The sequence below is a fragment of the Scatophagus argus genome, chromosome 16 (genome assembly GCF_020382885.2).
Source record: "Scatophagus argus isolate fScaArg1 chromosome 16, fScaArg1.pri, whole genome shotgun sequence".
NCBI classification, from domain to species: Eukaryota; Metazoa; Chordata; class Actinopteri; family Scatophagidae; genus Scatophagus; species Scatophagus argus.
This window is the reverse complement of record NC_058508.1, coordinates 5,577,262-5,601,319: the sequence shown is the minus strand read 5'-3', so window position 1 is coordinate 5,601,319 and position 24,058 is coordinate 5,577,262. Positions and strand designations below refer to the sequence as shown.

The window sequence follows — 24,058 nt, the reverse complement described above, 5'->3', positions numbered from 1 at the left end:
GGAGAAAAAAAATGTTGGTACTGTCACAGTGTGACTCAGTTGAAAGTTATCGCTGTTATCACATGACAAATAATAATATGCAGTAATGATGTGGCAGTTGTATAATAAAGAGTAAAGTAAATATATAGTAAAATACTCTACACTACTCTACTAAAAAGAGTAGTTTTGTTTGTAATACTTTAAGCCAGGGGTGCCCAAAACAAAACTGAAAGTTAATGGTGGGCCACAGACCAAAAGCGACCACCAATTGTGCTGTGCTGTTAGAATGTAAAATATTCCTGGCGAATTTCAAGTTCTGTAAATTGACTGACTTCCTGTGCAAAGTGTCCCTCTGCTTGTCATGATCAGATTAAAAAATAAATTCATCATAACTGAGGATCCTAAATATTTATATAGCATTAGCCTTATTTATGTTGCATTTACTCCTCAAAAAGTAAAACAGTATAAACATCAATGTATGTTATAGTCAATTTAATTTTGTTGCTGTTGTTTTTGTTTGTTTTGTTTTGTTGCCAGAAACGTGTGGCAGGCCAAACTGGAAACAGTTTCAAGTAAGATATTCTAATGAGTTGCTGATTTACTCCACCTTTACCTGCTGATGTACTTTTCAATGCATCCACAAGTAAAATTTTTGAATGCAGGACTTTTACATGTAACAGAGAATTTTTCTACTGTGGAATTACTACCCCCACTTCAGTAAAGGATCTGACTACCCCAGGTGACATGTGTCCTCGTTGGCACAAACACACAGTCCCAATTCACACCAGTAGAAGGCGCCAGAGGGCCATAAACAGTCATAAACAGTAGTAATGCGATTATTGATTTCTGGTATTTATGAAATTTTGTTCCTCACACTAATTGATCAGCTCCACACAGCCGTCCTCGTCTCATATCGAGAGCTAAATACGTGACACGTTTCATAAATATGTTATCGACTCTCGTGGTGATTATGTGAGTCAAACAAATGCTGCCAAGTGAAGCTAAACTAGATCATTTGACAATTACCTGTTTACGTAAAATAATGTCTGACATAAATACACGTTATCGGCGTGACATATCGACACTGCCCAGCCTTGTATATTTCGCAGGAGAAAGTGTCACCGTGAGTAAAACGCTTCGGTACACGAAGCCGTTCGCATACATTAGGGCAACCATATAGAAACGCGTATTTAAGAGAGGCACTCGTAAAAGTTGAACTTATTCAACTTGACTCCGGTGTTTTACTCGAAACTCTTCTCGCCACCCTCCCCGTCGACGTTACGTACGCAGCCGTGGCGTGCCTGCAAGCCAAATAACATGGAGTCCTCTGCCTGGCATCTTCCAGGGATCCATGCAAAAAGCCCGAGCAGCGATTAAAAGAGCAAGTTTGTCCATGGGAGCAGTGAAAGCCTCTGGTGAGCATCGTTTCGGGGCGTAAAAGCTTCAGCTCCGACCTGAAAGTATGACGAACGGTGATTAAACAGCCAGCCTTTCTCTGCGATCCGCAAACCAGGCCGATTTCAGTGAGTATTTGCACTAAAAAAAAAAAGCTGCAGTTTATGGGCGTTTTAGGTTTTAAAGGCATTTTGCGTGGATGTATTGTTGTTAGAGTCACCTGACGGCGAGTGGATCGATATCAGCCACGTCCTCTGAAGCAACAGAGGCCAAACCCGTGGGACACCTTGGATGTACCCGGGCATTTTTCTGCTTTTTAGAGGGGCAGCAGGAGAGGACATGGGCCTGAATATAAAGGCCACTTATTTATGTAACCATTTGGGCGCCCTATTTCATTCTTTAAGACCAGACATATTGTGAAAAAATAGGTCAGACAGTCCGAAAAATGTAGCTGGGAGAAAGAACTGAGGACAGCCAAAACACGACGGATTGTGCAGTTTGGACACTTTATATGCTTTCAGATTCTTCCACAATCTGATCGCTATTTAAAGAACATTTTGTGTGTATTTGGGAATTAGTTTGTAGTGGCTATAGTTACTGGTAGCTGAGGTGGTCGTGACCAATATTAGATGAAACTTTTAAGTCATGAGAAACTTTTAATTCGCCGGTGTGTGTTTATGTTTCCAGAAGAAGAGGAGACTGCACAATGTAGGCAGGGTTTCCATACTGTTCTCTGGGGGACCATGGAGCCACAGGGGCAAAACCTCACCCCAGGGACCAGCTATGGGCCCCCAGCCTTTAACTCAGCAGAAAATGATGTCACACCCACCTTCCTCACCTGCACCTTACAGGTAAAGCATCATGAAACGTATCGTTACGTGCGTCATTTCCACCGTCTAATAACAAGTTTCGCTATGTTTTTATCGTCAACTGTAGTCCTCACGTTCTCCACATGTGAGAGATGGCCTGATGTCTGCCAGAGACTCGTGGGGCCACGCTGGAGATGAGGGCTCCAAGCAGACTGAGGGCACTCAGCCCAGTGCAGACCCAGGGAGGAGTGCACAGAGGAGATTCAGGTCCTCAGCCTTTCCTTCCTCCCTGAGCTGGGACTCTGACTCTGAGAAAGAAACACTAGATGGTAACACATGGTTTAATATCTATTGGAAACCTGTTGCACACAGTAGTGATTACACAGGAAACATAGACGTAGTACAGAAGGTAGCTAATATATGTGATATATAATTGTTGTCCTCTTATTGTTTTAAATGTTATTCAGTCTGCATGTAGTCAGAAGTCTCTCATCTTTCTCTCTCTCTATGTTACCCAAGTACGCACTGCAGTTTTGACTGTGGATTGTAACTGTTGAGATGTGAAGTGATGTTCCTGTGGTTGTGTGTTTTGTGTGCTGTTATGTGTCAGAGGAGGAGCTACAGCACTTTTCTAACCCTCATGGTCTGGCTGCACACAGCCCAGGATCTCCTTCTTCTGGACTCAGGTGAGAAGGAGGTGCAAGAGGAAGAGTAGTTTGTTGTTTGGGGGTGAAATCAGCTTGTCAGGGGAAAAAAAAGAGACAAAGAGAAGGCACAGTTTTTTGTAAACTTTATTATGTAATCAGAGCCTTAGCCAAGATCCAGGAGTTTAGAAGTGCTGAGGTCATGAAGTATGTTATCCCCTCGAAGGAAAATAACTCACTGACAACAAAAGAAATTCTAAAATTTGTTTCAATTGTTTGGGTTAATTTATATTTCAGTCACTTAATTAGCTGTTGAATTAGCATAAACAAACACACTCCCTAAACTCACCCCCTAAAACCCACAAAATTTCCATTGAGGACATGACCTCGTTATCCTCAGTGGTGATGCTTATTTACTTTGTTGTTAAGAGTTACAGGGGAAGGTTGAAGTTACCACTCTTGTGTCGGTACAGTAAATTTGAATCTACAGTCAGCACCTGTTTAGCTTAACTTGGCATAAAGCCTGGAAACCAGGGAAAAGAACATCAAACAAAAGCTTAAATGTACAGAGTCTACAAAGAGACATACTCCTCCGAAAAGCCACAACATTTCCAGAAAAAGCAGAAAGGACCTGACCTCATTGTCCTCAATAGTAGCTGATCTGTAATTTTGACTTTTGTGTCAAACAGAGTTGCTTCTCTCACTTGTCAGAAATGTCATATAATGATTTTCCTTTTACTATGCCGTCCAGACTTGATAGTGAGGATGACCAGCAACCTGAAAAACTGCAGCACTTGCATAGCGAGACTAACTCGCCTGCCCCTGTGGAAGGGCGTGATGACAACAATGAGAGCACAAAAACCGAAGAGCCAAATAGATCTCAGCTTGGTCCAACAGAATGTAAGTACAATAAAATCTGCTGCACACTTAATATACATTACATAGACAAAAATATTGGGAGACGTGATCGTTTTGAATTTCCCCATGGGGATGAATAAAGGATCTATCTTTCTCCACAAACAGGGACTTAAATGACACTGCATTCTAAATCCATAAATGTTAATATGGAGTTGCCCCCCCTTTGCAGCTATAACAGCTTCCACTCCTCTGAGAAGGCTTTCCACAAGATTTTGGAGTTTCTGTGGGAATTTTTACCCATTCATGCAGTAAAGCATTTGTGAGGTCTGGCACTGATGTTGGACTAAAAGGCCTGGCTCACAATCTCTGTTTCAGTTCATCCCAAAGGTGTTGGGTGGGTTTGAGGTCAGGGCTCTGTGTGGGCCAGTTAAGTTCTTCTGGAGCACAGTCTTGCTGGAACAGAAAAGGGCCTTCCCCAAACTCTAACCACAAAGATGGAAGTATAGCATTCTCTAAAATGTCTTGGTATGCTGAAGCATTAAGATTTCCCTTCACTGGAATTAAGGAGTCCAACCCAACCCCTGAAATACAGCTCTATTGCACACCTGAATTCAATAATAAAGAGGTGTGTCACGATACTTTTGTCTATATAGTGTATTTCTTTTTATCTCAGTGCTTATTTACAGTTCCTCTGTTTTCTATTCACAGTGGCAGACAGCAAAGTCTGGAATGTATCAGAGGAAGCTGAGCTGTTTCTGGACAAAGTAAAACCAAAGGACGGTTGCCAAATGGAGGAGGAGGCAGACAATAGTGAGGGAGAGAAAATGCCCAAGGGGAAAGACACGAAGGAGCCTGAGAGAGATGTGTATAGCTTCCCTGGAGATTCAGACCCTGAGAGTCCCCCTCCTGCCCCCTGGGCTCATTGCACATTCATTCAGCGATGCAGAAAGAAAAGGGTGCTGCTGAGGCCCTTCTCTGGACTTGGCACCTTGAAGCGCACATTGCCTGAACCTGGCAAGCGGGCAAGAGTGAGTCCTCAAAAATCAAAACCTGCTGAGCCTGCACATCTGAATCAAGGTGGAGGGGTTTACGATTTTGAAGAAGTTAATTTTGGAGATGGAGCGGTTGAAGAACCAATAAAGTTCAGAGAGAGAGGAGGGAAAAGAGACAAAGAGGGAGATAGTGAGGTAGTGCCAGGTAAAGAAATCTTCACCTGTGTGGAATGCAGCATTTACTTCAAAAAGCAGGTCCACCTGCAAGAGCACATACATGAACACTGTCAAAGTGGTGCAGGGGGTGGCAGGCATTTAGGAAAGGGTGGACGCTTTAAGTGTGTCGAATGTGGATGGAACCTGCCAAATCGACTCACACTGGCTGACCACCACAGAAGGCACCAGGAGTCCCGTCTGAAGATCTTGGAGGAGATCGAGAAACTGAATGAAAATGGGAAGGCAAGAGACATTCAGAATCTCGACGGTAAGGTCGTGAAACATATAAGCCTAGACCACGCTGTTATGCAAGATGAAAGTGCAGCCTCGATTCCAGGCAAAGAGTCATACCCAGAAATAGTCACATCTCCACCTCTTTCCCCAGCCCAGATTACAACAGCAGACACAGACCCAGCAGTTCTTGAGTCAGAGACAACTCCTCCAAATTCAGTTCGAACTCTAGCTCAAGCCAGAGCAGTTTCTGCCTGCCGCCGCCGCTTTGTCTGCACCAAGTGTAACTTCAGCACAAGAACCTCCCAGGCACTGGCTAATCACTCTAAGACACACAGTAGGAAAAAAAACACCAATCAAGCCGATTCCCCATCCCCTGGTTCACCATCATGTTTGGCATCCCTAGCCTGTGGCCATTGTGCCTTCCTTACCTCAAGTCAGACTGTAATGAGGGAACACCAAAAACTTGTTCATCCAGGACGGGTCTCCATCAGTGGGGCGCTGGCTGATGAGACTGGCCAGCATTCGAGGTCTAAAAGCCGACAAGGGGTCACTGCCCCCGATGACCCCACAACACCAGAAAGAGCTGTAGCTCGGCCCACAAGCCAGGCAGTCGTCAAGTGTGTTGGGAACAGGAGGTTCAGTGGAAGAGGGAGGACTTGGACTAATCTGACTAAGTTTCATCCCAGGTTAGATGATGACGAGCTGTCCGGGAGTGAAGGTGATGGAGAGCCGGACGAAGATCAGAGCACAGAGCTTGACACTGAGTGTTCCCAACAAGAGGCCAACTCACCTGCTGGAGTGAAGCCACACACCAGAGCACGTTCAAACACAGGTGGGACTCAGTGTCACACTAAAGCCTCTAATGCTGAGGTTAGACTCAGTCGCCTTGACTTGATTTCTATGCGGGTAGATACAGTCTGTTGGCAAGTCACTGGTTACATGTACATGCACAAAACTAGATTATTGTGACAACTGAGCATCTGAAGACGTTAGTCTTATTTCTCTACAGCCACTGTTTACATGCTACTTGCTCATAGCTTTGTGTTGTGATTGAGCATTTCACCATCTTTAAACTTAAGCGAAGTATTTTGGCTTTACAAAACAATACTATTTTGGTTCACTGTTTACCACTCACATAGTTTTGTTTCTGGGCTACAGCAGGAAACTGTTTTCAGTGAAAAAGCTACAAAAAAAAAAAGAATCTACAGTGCACTACTTGCCCAGTACCAAACAGCTGACAGTAAAATTTAAGAACTAGCTGGTGAACATAATGGAGCAAAAGAACCAGAGGATTTCTTGGAGACTAAAATGGAGCTAAAAGTAGAGTGAACAATGGACTTGCATTAAAGAACAGGAGTCCAAAAGAATGCTAATGTTGCTCTGTAACTGCTGTATGTGTAAATAGCTAACATGTTTTCATTTGTATAAACCCATAATCAAAGCATTAAGAGTTTGCAAGTAATCAGATATGGGAATGGGAATGAAATAACTATGCTAACAAAGCTAGCTTTGTTAGCATAAGTATTTTTGATGTACAGTATATAGACATATATAGACAGAAGTATTGGGACAGGCCTCTTTATTATTGAATTCAGGAGTGGTATGGACCTGTTTTTCAGGGGTTGATTTGGGCCCCTCACTTCCAGTGAAGGGAAATCTTAATGCTTCAGCATACCAAGACATTTTGGACAATGCTATGCTTCCAACTTTGTGGTTAGAGTTTGGGCAAGCCCCTTTTCTATTCCAGCATGACTGTGGCCCAGTGCACAAAGCAAAGTCTATAAAGGCATGACTAGATGAGTTTGGTGTGGAAGAAGTTGACTGGTCCACACAGAGCCCTGACCTCACAAATGCTCTGCTGCATAGATGGGCAAAAATTCCCTCAGAAACACTCCAAAATCTTGTGGAAAGCCTTCCCGTAAGAGTGGAAGCTGTTACAGCTGTAAAGGGAGCTCCAGCTCCGTGTTAATGTCTGTGTATTTAGAATGCAATGTCAGTAAAGTGTAAAGTGTAGTGGTCAGGTGTCCCAATACCTTTGTCTATATAGTACATTGACTTTAAGAGCTTCTTGAAGAAGCCCTACAAGACCTCTCACCTAAATCCCAAAATGCTCATAATATTATTTTAAGCACACGTACATACACACAGGATTTCTCTGTTTATTCAAAATTGACTTTTTTTTATAGATGACTGTTCAGCACAGCAGAGTGCTACATTATCGCTCCCTTCTAAGAAAAGTGTGAAGGACGAAGACAAGCTGGAAGTGGAGAAAGATGGAAAGGTTTTCTTTTTGAGGAGGAGCAACCGGGTTACTGCTGCTCCTGCAGAAGTTGACAGTGATGATGATGATGACGACATTGACGAGGAACATGTGCGACGTTTCCTGTCAGAGGGCATCTTGGATGAAGACAACGATGGGATTGATGATGATGCAGAGGCACTCAAGAGTGTGGAGAGGAAATGCCCCTACTGCCCCGATCGATTTCATAATGGCATTGGACTTGCCAATCACGTGAGAGGCCACCTGAACCGAGTAGGCGTAAGCTACAATGTGCGTCACTTCATATCCCCTGAGGAAGTCAATGCAATTGAGAAGAAGTTCTCCTATCAGAAAAAGAAAAAAAAAGGTCAGCAGTTTGTTGTTGAACAGAATCTGTCTATACAGACAATGTTTTTTTCCTGTTAGTTGCTTCACTTAATGATCCTAACATGAGCTGTAGTCTTGATTAGCTAAACCATAATTCCCCTAAATGCCTGGCTCAGCACAGTAGAACATATATAACAGAGTGGCCCTTCTTCGGATTTATTTTCTGATGGCCATCTGGGAACACGTCATAGGAAAAGATTTTACAAGTGGTTCCCAACCTGGACAAGCAAGAGTCGCAACATAGGGGTCACAAGAGCATCATAACTGAAACAAAATTAGAATTTTAAGCATGTTCACTATCTTAGCATGTGCTAATTAGTGCTACATAAAAATACAGCTGATGACAACGTCATTGGTTTTGCAGGGATTTGGTCCACCGAAGTGTCGTATGAGTGTGGTGAGCCATCTGATATTTGTTGACATATTTTGCTCAGCGTCACAAATTTTAATTTGCTGCTGGCACTAGAGGGAAAGAGTTAATAAGATTCATCCTCTGGGGGCCATGAATGTCTGTACCAGATGATATGGCAAATTGTCCAGTGGTTGTTGAGTTAATTCAGTCTGTAGTGGTGGACTGACTGACAGACGAACATTGCTGACCACTGTAAGTCACTCTTCAGTTTAACTTTTCACAAGTTCAGCTTTTGAATCTAAGCAGTCAACACATTGCTTTGATTTAAGGAGTGACAGTCCAGAATGGATGGCACAGCTGTCAGTTTGCACCTTTAAAGTCACAGTCACATGACTAAAGTGCCGCTTGTTTTGCCTGTCCTTTCCACAGTTGCTAACTTTGACCCAGATACATTCAGTGTGATGCACTGTGAGTTCTGTAGCGCTGGCTTCGACACCCGGGCCGGCCTGTCCAGCCATGCCCGGGCCCACCTCCGTGACTTTGGCATCACCAACTGGGATGTTACCATCTCGCCAATCCACATCCTGAGGGAGTTGTTCTCCAGCAGGCCCGACCTTGTAATCCCCACAGCTCCCCCTCGGAGCCCTGGCTCTTCACTGGAGGAGGGTGAGGAGGAAGAGGAGAAGAAAATAGGGGAGGAAGGGGAGGGAATCATTGAGGTAAAGCTAGAGGGGGAGACAAGTGAAAGGACGCTGAGTGCCACCGCTTCTGATGCACAGCCTTCAGCATCTCCTCAACACTTCAAGAATGCTGACAGTGTAGGGGAGTGTGAAGGTAAGTTTATTATTGTTTTATTCTGAAAAGTAATAATGTGCCAAATGCACCTTTTATATTGACTGTGTGGTTCTTGTTGCTTGCTGGTGTGTTTGATGGTGACCCTGTCAGTGTCTGCACTTTGAACTCGGCACAGGGTATATAGACCTCATTAATGATACCCGGAGGGATGAAGAAGACTATTACAAATGCATAAAGCAATGGGAAATGTGAGTTCAGCTGCTGCTGCTGTTGTTTAAAAGTGCATCTGTCTCTTTGCTTTGTGTTGCTTTTTATGCACTGTGTGAAGTGTTTGAAACGGGATGGAGGCTTTCGAGAAAATCAGCCTTAATAGTGTGTGAGAGTGTGTGTGTGTGAGAGAGAGACAGAGAGAGAGAGAAAAAGAGTCCCTGATGCCCGTGGTTGATGTGGCACTCGGTGCATTTATCCCAACCTCCGCCTCCACTCGATTGGTCACGCCTTAGCTTAGCAGTGCATATGGGGGCAAAATGGCTGCTTCCACCTCCCCGTAGACCCAAACAATAGCGGAAAAACTGTCTGGCCTCAGCTGCCGGGAGTCCGATGCACTGCGGTTGCGGACCGGTGAGTACCGCGCGCTGTAATTCCTGTGCACCGCGTGCCCTCGGATCACACGGCGGTGTTGTACTGCGCGTCTCACGCCACATCTTCTGTCACATTGTAGCCAGACTACAGCCATTAGAAACTCTTTATCATGAGACACCACGTAAAGAAAATTATTGTCGCGCACAGCCATGCAGGTAGCCCATGACATGCATGTCAAAAGCTCATAAAGCGGGTCATTGGTATTGTTTCGGGTGTTTCCGTTTTGCAAGCGCGGATAAATTGTGATGATTCTTCCGCTGTTGTGGTATTGTTGTTACAGTTTATGATTTGTTAATGTCTGTGAGGGTTTTATTGTGCACGTCTGGGATGACGTCCGGTATTTTTCAATGCTGCAGGATCTCTAAAATTACCTACAGTTGCCCAATCCTCGCCATTTTACTTTGCTTTGATTTTTGATAGAGGACACGCTGTGCTCTCAATGCATGCATCTGTGCATATTTTTTTTTTTAGCACAAACTACCAGTGAGATTGCTTATGGTAACTTTGTGGACCGAAAGCGGTCGTAGTCAGTAATCTTAATACAACTTATACGGTTCAACTAAGTATAATGGAAGTATCACTTTTACTTGAAAGTGTCGTCTTGCTCAGTGTTGCTCTACCTGAATGGCTACAAAGTCAAGTTAGCGGTTTGCTACTTTATTCCGTTTTATAAATAGTGTGCAGCTTTATGTTCATTCTAATAGATGGTGTTATAACGCTGCGCTCCGAGGTGTCACATCACCGCTCTTTTACAGTCAAGAGATGAACTGACAAGCGCAGAGCCGCCCACCAGACAAAAAGCATTGTCTGTCTCCACGTCTCTTTTGATTTACCGATTTGTCGCAGAAAATGGCACTTTTGTCCCAGGAATGTCTGACTGCGGGGAACCAGGACTGCCATGTTTGTTTCATACAGTAGTGCAGTTATACTTTTTTTTTTATGACAGGAATTCATTACTTGAATTATTTTCCTGCACATTTCTCCACAGAAGACGTTATAATGCGCTGTTATTACAAAGACTGATGAATTATAGGCAATGAGCTCACAAGACTGAGTTGATTTTTTTTTTCTCACCCTCCCTCTTTTATTTATTCTCAAGGCACTAAAAATATATTTATATGCTTCAAAAGGCTGACTTTATAAAAAAAAAAAAAAAAGCATAGAAATTGTCAGACACCAACATTTATTTTAAGGTGATTCGTTGTCACTGTCGCTTGACTTGAATTGTCCTAATTAACTTGGCATTTTTACACTTAAATGGATATTGTCTGTCATATTTTTAGGTGAGGAGGAGGAAGCAGCTGAGGATGACGATGAGGAGGAACTGCAGCCTCCAGCTTTGGACGGACTGAGCCCGATCCCTGGGAAAACAGGGCTGTGCAGCGTGGACACAGATAGCCTCTCTCCAAGGGAGGATGCAGACTCCAAGGGTGAGGGAGAAATATGGGAATGCTGACCCCAGAGTGTTGACAAGGGATTGGATTTGCCACAGCAAAGCCTTATCGTAGCTGTCAGTGGGGAAATTGTAAAATTGACCTTAGGTCAGTGTGGAGGCGCGGCGACACTACATCACAGAGGGTTGTCCCTAGGGAAATCCTGAGAGGTTGACAAATGTATTAAGGAGTCTAATGAGAGCACCTCTAACACTTGGTCGGTGTTGGTGCAGAGTGGGTGAAGATGTGGACATGTCCTTTGGGATATCTGTGGCCTCTAAAAGAACCTCAGCCACCTGCTGTTGCTTTGCGAACTTTGCAGCGCTTGTTTAAAATAATGAAAGAATACATTAACAGAGTGGCAGTGGTATCAGTTACTCTGAACTGATGTCTCATCTGTTCTGTTCTTTTGCAGTTCACAACTTGAAGTGTGAGGTGTGCGGAGCTCAGTTTGAGACCAGGCGGGGACTGTCCAGCCACGCCCGCTCTCACTTGCGCCAGCTTGGCATCAGCTTTTCAGAGAGCAGCGGCGCACCCATCGACCTGCTCTACCAAATTTCCAAGGAGCGTGACATAGACACCCGAATAAGCTCACCTCCTCTGGAGCCCCTTACAGCCAAGAACTCCTCCTCGTCTGTTCCTCAGAAAGATGAGGAATTAGAAGACATGGACTTAGACGAGAAACCCATTCCTCTCTCCATCCTGGCCAAAGCAGCAAAAGCAGTACCACCCTCTTCCTCTTCCACACCCACAGCTTCTCCTGGTGCCTCTCCGGCTCCGCCTCATTCTGGCTCACCCTCCTCAGTGGTGAGGAAAGCCCCCATTTCTTCTCTACTGCCCGTGTCTTCCCCCTTGCGCTCCCCAGAGCACAAGGCTGGGGGAATGAAAAGCTTGACCTCTAACCTTTCTGCTCCGGCTACCATCACAGCAGCCAAACCCCTGTGGGCACCGCAGGAGAATGACGCTCCTCTCAACCTCAGTAAGTGTCACTGCTGTCTCACTGAAGTCTGTGTCTGAACACTTGGTACAAGGTTACATTGTTTGTTGTTCTCATGAGTCTCAGTTTACTTATTTTTTTCTTCATGTGCAGCACTGGAGGTGGACCCCAACAAGGACATTGTTTGTCAGTTGTGTGGTGCCTGGTTCGAAACTCGGAAAGGCCTGTCCAGCCATGCACGAGCCCACCTGCGGCACTTTGGGGTGGAGTACTCCGAATCCAAGGGCTCTCCCATTGACCTCCTGAACCAGCTCATTGATACTGACGAGTTCAAGCACAAAGTCAGTACACTGCAGCTTGACAGCCACCCAGAACCACGGGGCCTCGCTACCACCATCTCCTCCCCAAAGCAGTCCTCCTTGCTGAGCCTCTCCTCCTCCTCTTCCTCCTCTTCTTCATCTCTCCTCTATAAGGTCACCACAGCTAGGGGTGGGTCGACATCCAAAGCTACCTCTTCCTCTGCCTCATCTTTATTTGGCCCACCTGCCAAGCGTCTCAAGTCTTCTTCCATGCGGGTCTTCCGCCTGAGTAGTGGCGAGCTCATGGCCCTTCCACACAGTGAGTGTTTGTTTCAGAGGATTCGTGGTATCCTCCTGGCTATTGTGATAATGTGATAAATCCTTCACATAAAGTGTGCTTTATCTGTAATACCTGGTTATAGCTATGTGTTTTGATTAGGTGCTTTTTGGGTATATTTCACTTCACTTCTCTAATCCCCAAGGTGAACCTCCAAAGGAAATAGGCTGTGAGTTCTGCGGGGAATATTTTGAGAACCGTAAAGGTCTTTCCAGCCACGCCCGCTCTCACCTGCGCCAAATGGGCATTACTGAGTGGTCTGTCAACGGCTCGCCAATTGACACCCTGAGGGAGATCATCACAAGACGGGGTCTGCCTTGTGCTCTTCCACTAAAACCTCTCAAAACTCCACCTCCGTCCTCTCCGGGACCCCCTCGATCGCCTCTGTCGACCTCCTCCTCTCCCTCAGCTACCCTCCTGAGTCGTCTACCTTTTGCCTTTGCCCGCCCCTCCAGTCCTCCTCAGACAGCTGTGTCTAAATCAAGCTCAGCACCACCAACGTCCTCTGGTGGGCTGATCCTTAAGCTGAAGCCTGAGCCGGTGCAGCTGGAGGTCACCACGCCTGCGGCTGTGGGAAGAAATGATGGCTTCTCTGGTGAACCACTCAACTGGAGCAGCTCTGACAGTGTGTTCCCCCTCAACTTAGGTAACTTGGAGCCTAAATTTTGTCTTGAGGGCTTGTTCAGCAACTTAAAGTAATATACAGTTTGGGAAATGCCCTTATTTACTGTCTAGTCAAGAGTTAGATGGGAAGATTGATTCTAGTCATTCTGTGATTCTGTCTGGTGAGTATGTAATAGAAATAGTCTGGCGCATAACTCCCTGTAAATAAAAAAAAGAAAATTGTGTTTTTACACTTTGGTTAAAACAACAAAGGGGATATGATATAATGTGGTAGTTAGTGAGCTTAAGAGGCTGTAGCTTCATGTTTACTGGACAGACTCTCAACTTGCAAAACATATCTGGACATTCAAAAGCACATACAGTATATTCCTTTGCAAGTCATAGTAAAAGGAAATGTGCTATAATACTGTTCATATTTGCATTAAGCAATAGTGCTTGTTGTATTAGTCCTATCATACTTTTCTTTTTTTTTTTGTTCTTACTAGGATCCTTAAAATAATCACTGAACCCATTCAGACCTGGTACTAACATGCTTTCTGGGTGATCCGATCACAACTGGACAGTTTTAAGTGCAGCAGTTCGCACCCAGCATTAACATGTGTCTCCATATGCACATTAAATGACCGCTGGATCTGACTTCTCTGCTGAATGTACAGTATAACGTTTGCTGAATTTGCAAGAAGGCACAAATAATTAAGGCTCTGTCATAGACAGTGTTTCACAAAGTTTAGACTGTTTCTCCAAACTCAGCAACTCACAAAACTGCATGTAGTCTGGGGGCGGGCAACAATTGTTTCCTGTTTACTCTTTGTAAAATGTAACATGTTTATGGTCAATAAAACATTATCTTCTTTCATAAATATGGAGTAAATGGTGAAAGTAGTTGATAACAGTGTGTTTAAACAGCTGCGAAAAGTTTGAAGATAAGACGTACTTTAAACACAAAGCAGACGTATTGTATTGTAAACATAATTTTGTTTACAGTGAACCAAACTGAAATCAGACATTGTTTTGTTTTGTGTGTTGCCGCGGCTCCTGATTGTTTCACGGAGGACGTCAGTTGATAGAAGGTCCTTCAGTGTGGCCTGGGACACAGTCAAGTACACGAGTGCATGATCTCAAATGTGTCCTCAGTGCATCTTGGGTGCATTTACACCTGCAGATGTTAACAGCATGTCTGAGCAGGGTTGGTGATTTTTCTCTCTGCTCTCTCCGTAGCCATGGCTCATGAAGCGGAGCCTACAAGAGATATTCGTTGCGAGTTCTGCGGGGAATATTTTGAGAACCGCAAAGGCCTCTCCAGCCACGCCCGCTCCCACCTTCGCCAGATGGGCATCACTGAGTGGTCCGTCAACGGCTCGCCAATTGACACCCTGAGGGAGGTAATGCACAAGAAAGGGGTAGGCGCTTCCTCTAACTCAGACCAGGGAGTGAAGAGGGAGTCGAGCCAGGGAACCAACAGTCCCCGATGGGAGAGCACAGGGGGCACTTCAGAGGGTTTGGGTGTTTCAGGCTACCAGTCCTCCAAGTTCCGCAAATCTCCTCTCAGTTTGCTGCAATCAGGCTCGAGGCTCCACAAGCAGGGCCTGGGGTCTGTGGGCACGTCTGCTACCCCACCTGCAGGGAAGTTCTTCAGGATGTCCCCACTGGGGAAAAGGCCTCTTTCTGAGGAGGCCCAGTCAGTGGAGACCGACCACTCCCCGCCACATCAGCTAAAGACTTTCTCCCCTCTGCCACACGATTTCTCCTTCAAAAGAAAACCCTCGCCAGACAAGCACGGACACCAGGGTGAGTTAGGTTTCTGTTTTTCTATTATGTAGATCATCTTTACAAAGAAGCTCAATTCACTTAACTCCCTTCCTGTACTTTTCAGATCCTAGTTGTGAGCTGTGTGGCTTCTTCTTTGAGAACCGTAAGGCACTGGCCAGCCATGCGCGAGCCCACCTGAGGCAGTTTGGTGTGACTGAGTGGAGTGTAAATGGCTCCCCCATCGAGACGCTTAGCGCCTGGATGCGCAGCAGGCCGCAGAAGGTGTTGGAGATGCACCGTAGCTACATGCAGGGTAACCGATCCACCCTCAAGAAGGTGAGGGGAGGCAGTCGGTAATGCTGGTAATTCATTTTACCGTTAAAACAGAGCTCAGCGCAGGTGTTTTTATTAACAGAGCCAGCTCTCAGACTTGACTTGGCCTCTGGCACACTTAAAGACAAAAGTCTACCGCTGCCAAGTGTGAATGTTTATTTTTCCACAAAGAAAAATGTAAAATATCAGTGGAAGAACCAGGGCCTCCCACAAACCTAAGTAGCTACGCAATACAAGATCATAAGCTACTGTGCTACCTTTCTGACACACTCGCTTTCCTCCCACCGTCTTTGAACAGGAGTCATGCTTGGAGATCTAACATGCCTCAGCTGGTGGCTCGACAGACATTTTGTGTCTTGGAAGCCTTCAGATGTGTTGTCTAACAGCTTTGAGCCTTACTGTAGATCCTGTGTCTTTACACCCAGTGAAAATCACTGTGGGGACAGATGCCAGAACAACTCAGCTATTGACTTGATAGTTGCCATAGTAACCAGGGTGCCTGGCAGCTTATGTTTCATCCTCAGATAAATTATGGCATGCTGTTGATAGAAAAAAAAAAACGTACGCTTTTTTTTCCCCTTTCTCTCCCTCCTGAATTAGTTTCTGGTGCATTTGCGTCATTGTCACACCTTTTCCCTGAGCTGTGATGTGACACACATACAGAACACATCACTTTTTTAAATGTCCTTGTAGTCGTATTTTAAAGGGTTTTTTTTTTTCATCTGGAGATGTGAACCCTATTAAACTGCATCTATTTTACTGTTAGGCCAAGTCGTGACTCATACGGTTAGGTCTGTACATTGTACATATAATTCATTTCAAATTCAGTGTGGTCGTGTACAGAGGCCAAATGCCAAAAAACGTGTACTACCTAACTGAAGCGTAGACTTCACAAATCAACCATTAACTGATTAGTCGACTGACAGAAAATTCATGCATTGTTTGATGATTAATAAATCGTCAAATCTTTCAGACAATAACTCCAGTGCTCCTCGGCGTAAAGGTTGTGCTATTTTTCTTTTTGTCACATGATTGTAAACTCAATATTTTGGCGATGACTAAATTAAGAGATCATATTTGGCTTTAGGAAATTGTAATGGACATTTTTTACTGTTTTCTGACAGTTTACGGTTAATCGAGACGATGATCAGCAGACTTATCAATAATGAATGTAATTGTTAAAACCCTGAGTCCAAAAAAAGTTGGGATGCTGTGTAAGACACAAAAATAAAAACAAAATGCAGCCATTTGCAAACAAACTGTGTTTGCAGACAACAGTTTCAAGAAGTGTCCCTGTAGTAATATTTTTCACACAATCTTGTTTTTCACAAAATGGCGAATCTCGCAACATCCCTGCTTGTGCACGACTGAGCCTCATGAGGATGCCCCTTTCATGATACAATCACCTGTGATCAATGAACCTGTTAACTGTGGAATTCTGCATACTGGTGTTTTCTGAGCAGTACAACCAGTCTTTTGTTGACCATAAGTTGACATGTTGCTTCCATCAAAATTCAGAATGAGCACATATTTACAAAAATCAATGAAGTTGATGAGGTAACAAAAGTTGTAGGGCTTAGTAGTAGGGTTAGTTGTAGGGCTCCAACTAAATGTCAGAACATAGTGAAAAAGTTTCATAATTTCCCACAGTGACAGACGTCTTATTTTTTCCATTTAACTCAAAGATTTTCAGCCTGCAGTAATATAAAACAGAAAAACTGGTTGAAACCAGTTGTCTGTTAAACACCTTAAAGGATTAATCAGTTATTAAAATTGTTAAAAGACATTCCCTTTTGTCACTTTAGACTAACTTTGACAGCTGTGGTGCGCTGCAGCCCCAGTATGTGACCAGTCTGAGCAGCTGAGCACTGTGTGTAGTTTAGTATTTACAGTTCCATTGCAGGCAATATGCATGCATATCAATAAATAAAATGCTGAAAGAGTGAATAGACTAATAATGACATAATTACTTCAGTTTATTTTGATGTATATTAAATGTATAACCACAGTGCTTAAATGTTCCTTAAAGCCCTAATTTTCATTTCACAAATTTTTTGCTGGACACAAGATGTCAGAGTAAAGCCCATTCTCAGTGTATGTGCACTGAAGGCAGCAGATTCATATTTATCTTACAGACATGGGGCATCAATCCTCTCATCTAACCAGCAAATAATGTCTACATCCCAAAGTATCCCATGTCAACATTTTGAGACATAAATGAAGAAAAGTGTGGTAGCCTATGTTGAGTGAGAAATTTGCTGTTTTATCCATTCCTTGGCCTTATAATGACCTCTATAGTATCATGGTAATTACACCAGGAGCTGGCAGGTCAAGTATCTCTTGTTGATATATTGCTGATTAGAAAACTCATCTCCTTTCGTCTTCCAGAAGAGCAGCTCACCTCTCTCTGCGTCAATGGATTCTGACCATATCCTTCCCATATCATCGCAGAAGGCCTCCTCTTCGTCCTCCTCCTCCTCCTCCTCCTCCTCCCAGTGGTCATCGTCTTTGGCTGTGAGCCTGGCGCGACCACAGAGCCGCGAGGTGAGCCAGGGCTCTTCCAGGGCCGCTGAGTGTGAAGCTGGTACCAATCAACTGACCGCACCCATCAGGCCTGGCCGCAGCAGTCCCAGCCTCTCGCGGCTCGCTGGCGGCCTCCCGCTTCAAGCACAGGTGGCACGCAGTGAGCTTAATGTCCGCCTGCCCAGAGGTACGTGAGGATGCAGCATATGTTCCTGCTTCTAGTTGGGTACATGTGTCTGCATGTATCACATACCCACTCCTGCATATTTTGTACATTGTTAATTGAATTTATTCTTGGTGGCGTAGTGCTAGGCTTGCTTCTGAGGAAAAACATTTCAATCATTTGACTCTTGGTCATTTTTAGCCATGTTTTAGCTTTATGGTAACGGTGTCACTCTGGGGATGGTTACATCAATTGGATGTTGCATATATGCAATAAAATGTATTGCATCTCAACACCTGTTGGATGCATTTCCATTAAATTTTGAACAGACATTAATGTTGAAGATTAATCACTTTGACGTCGAGGATCCCCAGACTTTTCTTCTTTCATGACGAGGTTATTTGTGATTTTAATTAATATCTGATATCTGGCTGTACGTCTGGCTGCTACCTCCTGGAAAAATTGTTCTCAATTTGATTAACCTTTAACTTTTTGTGTTGTCATCATCAGGTTGCTACTTGCAAAACTGAAATACATTCCCATCAGTCTCAGCTGTACTATAAACTCAGCTACTTACTGCTAATTGGCAAACTTTAGCATGCTAGCAGGCCAAACTAAGATGATAAAAGAAGTAAGCATCGTTGAACATCAGCGTTTTAGCGGTGTCCACTGTGAGCATGTTAGTGTATGCTCACATAAGTTTTATATATGCTATAAAACTTATGCTGACATTAGAATTTAGCTTAATGCACTGCTGTGCTGAAGTACAACCTCACAGAGATGCTAGCATGACTGCAGACTTTGAAAAAAAACATGACCAACTGCAGCTGCACTACTCAATAATGGCAGGGTCAACTGTGCTGGTATAAAACAAATAGAAAGTGTCTGTTAAACCAAAATAAAAACAACAACACAGTAAGCAAGGGGTTTTATCAGGGGAAATAAATAAGTACTGTACTGTGCTAACCTTTGTTTTCAGTGACAGTAAGCCGTGTTTTATCCTTTTACTGTTTTTGGCATTGAATTAACTTGCATTATCTATTTATTTCTATGAAAAGTAGTGAAAGGGCCCCATTTTACATCAGACGTGTTGACCCTGCAAGTACAAAATTATATGAGAAAAGAGAGAATTATTGCAGTTCATATATCTGCTGGATTTATAAAGAAAACTCCTCCACTTTCAACAATGTAATACTGACTGTAATAATCTCATAATAACAACACTGGACTGGTGCACTTACATACAAATGTCATGATGCAGCAACTAATTGCGTTATCTCTCTTTGTCACTTCGCCCTCTCTTCGTGTTAAGGTTTTGAGCGTCGGCCCTTGAAGCACCCATCTTGCCCAGATGGACCAGAGAGGGACAGCGGCCCCCCTAAGCCGCCCCGCACAGGCACCGTCCCCGCCCTGGTGCCCAAACCTCCCTCTTACCCACTGGTCAAACTGGTGGGCAAGTTCTACACCCTGAAGTGCCGGTGAGTGAAATCTGTGTGTGTTAGGGTAGGCCAGTGTGTTAGTGTGTTCCAAGCCCTTAACATTAGATATTTTGACACAGCAGTATTAATAGAACTGTCTGGCTAAATTTTAAATAGTCTCCTAATCCCCAAGCAGCAATCCCCACCCCCAGCCCCTGCTGAGCAGCACTCCACTTTCAGTTGCTAATGCACTATATTGAGAATAGTGAATCATTTGGGATTTTCTGGCAACATGAATGAGTCCTTAAGTTCTGGTATAACTGCTGCTGAAAAGTTTCAACAGAATTGGTTGCTCCCAGAGGAAGGCACAGAATTTAACACCATCAGTTTGCATTTTTTTTGCTTTGTGTGGCAGCTTTGCTGGTGCCACAGTGGATGTAGATTACTAGTTGTATTGTTGCCCGTAATTCCCAGCTTCAATGTATTTTCCGGCCTGTCTCAGGTTCTGCGAGGTGGAGTTTCATGGTCCGCTGTCGGTGCAGGAGGACTGGATCAGACACCTGCAGCAGCACATTCTCAAGATGAACTACAACAAGCCCGCTGCTCCCAAAGCAGCCTCTGCTGGACCCCCTGCCGTAGCTGATGACCCAGCCCTAGTCCAGGCCTCTGCCGCAGCCTCCACCTCTACCTCCAGTACCACCTCCACCACACCTGCCCGCACTACAGCTCCCAACAGCCGCTCCCCTACCCCTCCGGCCGAGCGTGCTTCCCCTCTCACTGCCACAGAGATCGTAAAGGTCTCAGAGGAGCAACCCACCCCGTCTCCAGCTTCTATTGTGCTCCCCACCCAGACAGTGTAAGCTCAGATTCATCACTGTCAATTGACTTTTTTTTCCCCTGCCTTTGCAGTTTCTTTTCGTCCATTCATTTCTTTCCTTTGGCCTTCACAAAGTGTTTGAGGACGCGTGTCTCCCCACCAAAGAGCCCTCGGAGCACCTTTGAAGCAGCTTTCTAGACTGTTACCATGGGAACGAAGCTCTCCTGGTTGTGCACCGGGGATGGCTGATAGTGGGAAGTGGCCAAGGTTATAGGGAGAGATGAACCAATGTTTTTGTGTTTGCCTTGTTCATATTGAATGTCCAGGTGATGACGTGGACCATTTCTGTATCTCTCTTCCCATTCACTGGGCAGTGTAAGGGTTAATGTTGGCCTTTCACAAACTTCAACCCCCCCCCCCTTATGAACAGTGCGTTACTGAGACCTGTGAGACTTTGACCATCGCTATCAGCATGCTGGTAGCTTTGGCCTAAGCCTCTCACCTAAAGATCCTGACTGAGATTCAATGACATTTTTAATCATGCTAGTCTTGTGGTTGAGACTTCAAACATGTGGTAACACTTAGTGTTAAAAGAGGCACTTTTAATGTTGACATTGTCACTGAGCACTTACTGACAAGCCCATTTAAATGGGTGGAATCTGACAAAGACTAATTCTGATTGGTAAAAGGAGAAAGAAGTGGAAGCACACCCAAAAAGGGAAAATCCCCCTAGTTTACAAACTAACTATAATGTAATATGTAATGATCCCAAAATAAACATTTTGCTTGAATGTAGCTTAAAGCACCTATTAATACCATTTCTGCACACCTTCATACACAATCGAACATAAGCCCCATGTTACTGTACTATTGATCGTTTTAGCTTTCATGATGTTACTACTCAACAGTCTGCTGTTGTGTTGATGGCACAGTCTCTTTTTAATCTCCCTCTCTGAATTGGACAAGCAGGGCCATCGAAAAACCTTCAATGTTACATATTTCAAGTCGCTCCATTCGTAGTGTTGCCATTTTCTTCCTGCCTTTTTCAACTCCAAATTTTATTTATTTATTATTATGCATCTGAATGTGGTAAGCTAGGTCATTTTAAAGCTAAGGTAGAACTTTGGAATGTTTGAAATTAGGTCAGTGGTGCACTTTTACACTGGTGCACGGTGTATGCGTGCGTGCGTGTGTGTGTGTGCGTGTGTTAGTTCGTATGTTCGTGTACATACATAGCTAATGTGCATTTGTTTCCCATTTTAAAGAGACAGACAGAAGTAAACCTGCTTGATAGGAAGACACCTCAGCTCAATGTGAACTCAATGTGGGAGCCTGTCTGTAGGTAGTCTGACCAGGACTGATCTGCATCCGTCATCATGTAAGGATGTGCCAAAGAGTCTGTTTACTTCCTTGTCTTGCCTCTGTAAAAGCTGTTTACATTGGACCTGTTGGTGGAGGAAACTCCACACAGCTATCGAGTCCCCCTGGGCTCCACACTGAACAATGGACTTAACCAGTGGTGATCTGCGTCCACAACACACACCGCCGAGTTTCCCACAATTTGGAAGAGTCCTGGAATGGCTTTGTGGGACTCATGTCGTTTCTGTATGGTTAGATTATTCCACTTAAACAGGAACACAAACCAAACTCATTATGATGTAGGGCTTTCGAGAACTGCTGGCCCTCAGTCCAAACACAGAAACATGTCTGACCTTGCGCTCTTGAAGCTCAAGTGTGTTTCTTTCTACGTTGCTTCAGAATGTGTTCATATCAACCCACAACTGAAGCAATAACTAAAGGGGCCATGTAGGCTGACGGCCTTTTAAAGTTTGTTCCAGTGTTGCCCATGTTTGAAACATGACTGTTTGATCCAAACGATACCCAAACCCTTTTATGGAGTATAGATACATACTATATAACTACATGTACTTAAGAAACTGTTGATGCTAGTAGAGCTATCAGCAGTTCTATTAGCAAGGTAGTTAAAAAAAAATAAGTGATCTTAATTCCTCTATCGTGATTTGATTTAAACCTTTGATGCTATGTATTTTTTATTGCTCTGTGCATTTCTGTATTTGCAGTCCTGCAAGGTGAATCTTAGAGTATTTTTTATTTTTATCCGTTAGTCTCTCCAAGCTGAAACTTTGGTGCTGGTGAGAATGTTGTAGGTTGGGGTGCTGGTGAATGACTGATCGTGAAGACGACATTTTAGTGTGGTTGTCAGGTCCTGGTATCAAAGGACTCTACTAAGCAGGCCTTAAAGGGGACCACTTTGCATGGTGAGATATGATCTTCTCTGCATTCACAGGGTAAGACAGTTAAGTCCATATATATATTTGGACAAGTGTAAGTTTTTTGGCATTTGGCCTCTGTACACCAATACACTGTATTTGTAATGAAACATGCAAGATGTAAGCAAGCTTTATTTTAAGAGGTCTGACAAAAGTGTGACATTAAACATTTAGGTGGCTCTTAAATGATGGGACATGCTAACATAATTACAAATGTAAGGATGTTTGGATGAAAATCCTTTGCAGTCAGTGACTGAATGCCTGAAGTCTGGAACCCATGGACATGACCAAATGCTGAGTTTCCTCCTTTGAGATGCTTTGCCAGGCCTTTACTGCAGCTGCCTTCAGCTGTTGCTTGTTTCTTGTTCTTTCTTCCTTCAGTCTTGGATCATCTGAGTGAAAAACAGGCTCTATTGGATTGACATCAGGTGACTGACTTGGCCAGTGTAGAATATCCCATTTCTTTGTCTTGAGAAAGTTTTGGGTTGCCTTTGCTGTATGTTTAGGGTCATCATCCATCTGCAATATGAAGCGATGTCCTATCAGTTGACATCATTTGGTAGAATCCGAGCAGACAGTTTAGCCCTAAACACTTCAGAATTCATCCTGCTACTTTTATCAGCAGTCAGCTCATCAGTAAACACCAGTGACCCAGTTCCATTGGCAGCCATACATGCCCATGCCATAGCACTGCAGCCGCCATGTTCGATACATGATGTGATATGCTTCAGATCGTGAGCTGTTCCTTTCCTACTTTTCTCTTCCCATCGTTCTGGTACAAGTTAATCTTGGTTTCATCAGTCCAAAGAATCTTACTGCAGAACTGGGCAGGCTTTTTTAGGTGTTTTCTGGCAAAGTCTAATGTGGCCTTTCTGTTGTTGAGCGTTAGCAGTGGTTTGCACCTTGTTGGGAAGCCTCTGTATTCACATGAAACCATCTCTTGACTGTAGACTTTGACAATGACATGCGTACCTCCTCAAGAGCATTCTTGACTTGGATAGGCATTGTGGAAGGGTTTTTCTTCACTAATGACAGAACTCTGCGGACATTCACGTTGTCAGCCATTTGTATAGTCACTTATGAGCCACCAAAAATGGTTGCGGATGTACAAAAATGTCTGTAATTCCCAAATGTTTAATGTCACACTTTTTTCAAATTAAAGCTGTCTTCACTTCTCTCACATCTTGAGTGTTTCATTTCACTTCAATGTGGTGGCATACAGAGGCCAAATGCCAAAAAACATGTACTTGTCCAAAAATATATGGACCAAGTTGTAGATGCTGTGGCCTGTTGGCAGGTCTTGTGGCTGCATTACTTTGTGAATCAGAGGCCGGCACGTTAGAGTTCCCTTATAAGATTACCTGACTAAGCCTCAGCTGGCGAAACTGGCTTTTTTGTGTGTGTGTGTGTGTGCGTGTGTGACTGAGTGTGTAAAAAGACAGTGAGATGACGATGATTAAGATGAAAATGATGCAGTTGAGAAAAGAACTGTACTGTAAACAAAGGGTTAAGTTTTAAGTGAATCAACTCCAGAACAAACAATAAATGTGATTTCAATTTCAGACACTGAA

The 24,058-nt window shown here is 44.0% G+C and overlaps 1 protein-coding gene and 1 long non-coding RNA gene across 5 annotated transcripts in view; one reads left to right on the top strand and one right to left on the bottom strand.

Moving 5' to 3' along the window:
• Positions 1–1,390, bottom strand: part of LOC124072589 — a 3,264-nt gene extending 1,874 nt beyond the window's left edge. For both annotated transcript variants that reach the window (XR_006845546.1, XR_006845545.1), the window contains exon 1: positions 1,266–1,390. This is a non-coding gene — a long non-coding RNA (uncharacterized LOC124072589). The remainder of the gene's footprint in view (positions 1–1,265) is intronic.
• Positions 1,109–24,058, top strand: wizb (WIZ zinc finger b). 3 transcript variants are annotated; one of them, XM_046414077.1, is made up of 17 exons: positions 1,109–1,502; positions 2,065–2,225; positions 2,311–2,512; positions 2,794–2,869; positions 3,579–3,727; positions 4,394–5,959; positions 7,314–7,754; positions 8,556–8,960; positions 10,847–10,993; positions 11,412–11,975; positions 12,087–12,551; positions 12,715–13,215; positions 14,412–14,981; positions 15,067–15,278; positions 17,664–17,985; positions 19,274–19,439; positions 19,882–24,058. In XM_046414077.1, exons 2-17 carry the CDS (start codon positions 2,118–2,120, stop codon positions 20,237–20,239), a joined length of 6,252 nt encoding a protein of 2,083 aa, XP_046270033.1. In that variant the 5' UTR covers positions 1,109–1,502; positions 2,065–2,117; the 3' UTR covers positions 20,240–24,058. The 3 variants fall into 3 exon arrangements, with proteins under 3 accessions (XP_046270033.1, XP_046270035.1, XP_046270032.1); XM_046414079.1 differs by having other exon boundaries at positions 2,062–2,225; positions 17,727–17,985; XM_046414076.1 differs by having other exon boundaries at positions 2,062–2,225.

Excerpts from the sequence above, each read along its gene's own strand:
- wizb (XM_046414077.1), top strand. The coding sequence starts at position 2,118 with ATGGAGCCACAGGGGCAAAACCTCACCCCAGGGACCAGCTATGGGCCC. Across the intron at positions 5,960-7,313 it reads CAGAGCACGTTCAAACACAG|ATGACTGTTCAGCACAGCAG; the intron begins GTGGGACTCAGT and ends TTTTTTTTATAG. Across the intron at positions 15,279-17,663 it reads ACCGATCCACCCTCAAGAAG|AAGAGCAGCTCACCTCTCTC; the intron begins GTGAGGGGAGGC and ends TTCGTCTTCCAG.